Source organism: Montipora foliosa, chromosome 5 (assembly GCF_036669935.1).
Source record: "Montipora foliosa isolate CH-2021 chromosome 5, ASM3666993v2, whole genome shotgun sequence".
NCBI classification, from domain to species: Eukaryota; Metazoa; Cnidaria; class Anthozoa; order Scleractinia; family Acroporidae; genus Montipora; species Montipora foliosa.
Genome location: NC_090873.1, coordinates 32,563,404 through 32,565,173, shown reverse-complemented (window position 1 = coordinate 32,565,173; position 1,770 = coordinate 32,563,404). Strand labels below are relative to the sequence as shown.

Below are 1,770 nucleotides of genomic sequence, written 5' to 3'. Positions count from 1 at the left end.
CCTGGTATTTACACACTCTTGCTTATTATCAAGCAAAGTTGTTTCAGACTTGTTGAATGCTAAATGGTCTTCAGTTTCTTATCTTAAACTTCCAAAATTATTTATCTCTACATTCCCTTTTTCAACGATGTTTCAGTTGTTTTTCGTTCTCACCATTTCGTAGCTATAATTGTTTATACAGTAAGTCCGGGAGAAATTCAAGCTACTTTTTTTGTGCATCACCAAGTAGTTTACTTGTGAAATCTTCTCCGCTACCTTATTGCTTGCCAAGTGTTTCTTTCATGATTCTTATTATTTAAGTGTAACTTGCTCAGTGCTTGTCAGCAGTAGACGCTACAAAGGATAACAAATATCAACCATTCTGTTTCCTCAGGTTCTCTTTCCTCGGCCAGTTCAATGTTTAACCCTGACCTTCCAAGACGCTGCCCTCACGCTCACCAAGAAATGGCCTTACTCTATTCCGAGACCGCTTCAATCGTGAAGAAGATTGAGAAGAAGAAGGCTCCGATGGTTCATCAACATTCGCTCTGATGGTTGATCTCAAAGAGGACAAGTTCATTCCCTGATGCCCGTTTTCTTCAGCGTGGCCCTGACGTGCTCCTCCAGTGTACCATTGCCATCTGACTAAAGTTCGGACAGCTCTTCGGACATCTTCATTGCGGCCATAGTTCACTAGTGGGTTTAACAAACTATTTAGGGTGATAGAAAAATAATAGAACGCTCTCAAGGGATTAACATTATCTCCTGAGAATCCCAGCCAATGAAATACAGAAAAAGCAATCAGTGTGGGAAGAAAAGTGAAACACAGCACTACAAGGATCAACAAAACTGTGTTTGCAATTTTCTTCTCTCGCTTTAGGACGGTGCGCATATGTTTTCCGTATTGATTCATAGCCGCTCTGTGACGGACACTTGCAATCAATACTCCACAATAGCAACAAACTATAGTCAAGATGCATAGAAAAAAACACACAAAACTAAGGAACCGGAAAATTGATTGTACCGGTGGAAAATACCATTTGGCAGCTCTAATTCCACTTAGTATTGCACTCAGCATCCACACAAATGACATTTGCCTGATGGCATGCGATCTTGTCACGTTATTTCGATACCACCACGGTTTCCATACGGCTAAAAGGCGATCGAAGCTTATAACCGCAAGGTAACCAAGAATTGAAAAGAAACACAAAGTGAATGCGAATGATTCTCCTGCTCCTTTCCTTTCTTTAGGGCACGAATATTTTAGAGAAAAACTCAAAGTGTTTTCGATGAGAGAAATTATTGCCCATGTTACGTCGGTCATTGAGAGACCACACAGAAGAAGCAACGAAGGACGTTGGATGGTCCGTGTGCGTAAAATGGCAACAAGACTGACAGAGTTGAACACCACTGACAGCAAGGCCAACAAAGTGTCGAGAGGAAGGACAAATGAGTTGGTGACATCATACAAGAAGTGTTGTGCATTTTCAGGAATGTTTGAATTAAGGCATCGCTGATAAGGCATTTCGGTTTTAGGATGGACGATGAAAACCCCTGCAATTGAACAAAAATATCAATAAAATCACATCGTAAATGGAAGCAAGAAAAAAACAGTATGCTGTCATCTATAATGGTTATTTCATGATGCGTTTTTCTTGTTGAATGTGGTACTATTGTTTCTGCAACATCTTTTGAGCATTTCATGTCAGACCTCGTTCTACCACAATTGACCACTCCAGAAACTTGGGAGACTGAGTGTGGTCTTTGCAGATTGTTTGGTTGGATGGTAAG

The 1,770-nt window shown here is 40.6% G+C and overlaps 1 protein-coding gene across 1 annotated transcript; it reads right to left on the bottom strand.

The window, feature by feature from the left end:
• Positions 1 to 400: 400 nt before the first annotated feature.
• LOC138002612 (cannabinoid receptor 2-like) lies at positions 401 to 1,504 on the bottom strand. Its single transcript, XM_068848621.1, has one exon. The coding sequence runs from the start codon at positions 1,502 to 1,504 to the stop codon at positions 401 to 403; it is 1,104 nt and encodes a 367-aa protein (XP_068704722.1).
• Positions 1,505 to 1,770: the final 266 nt, after the last annotated feature.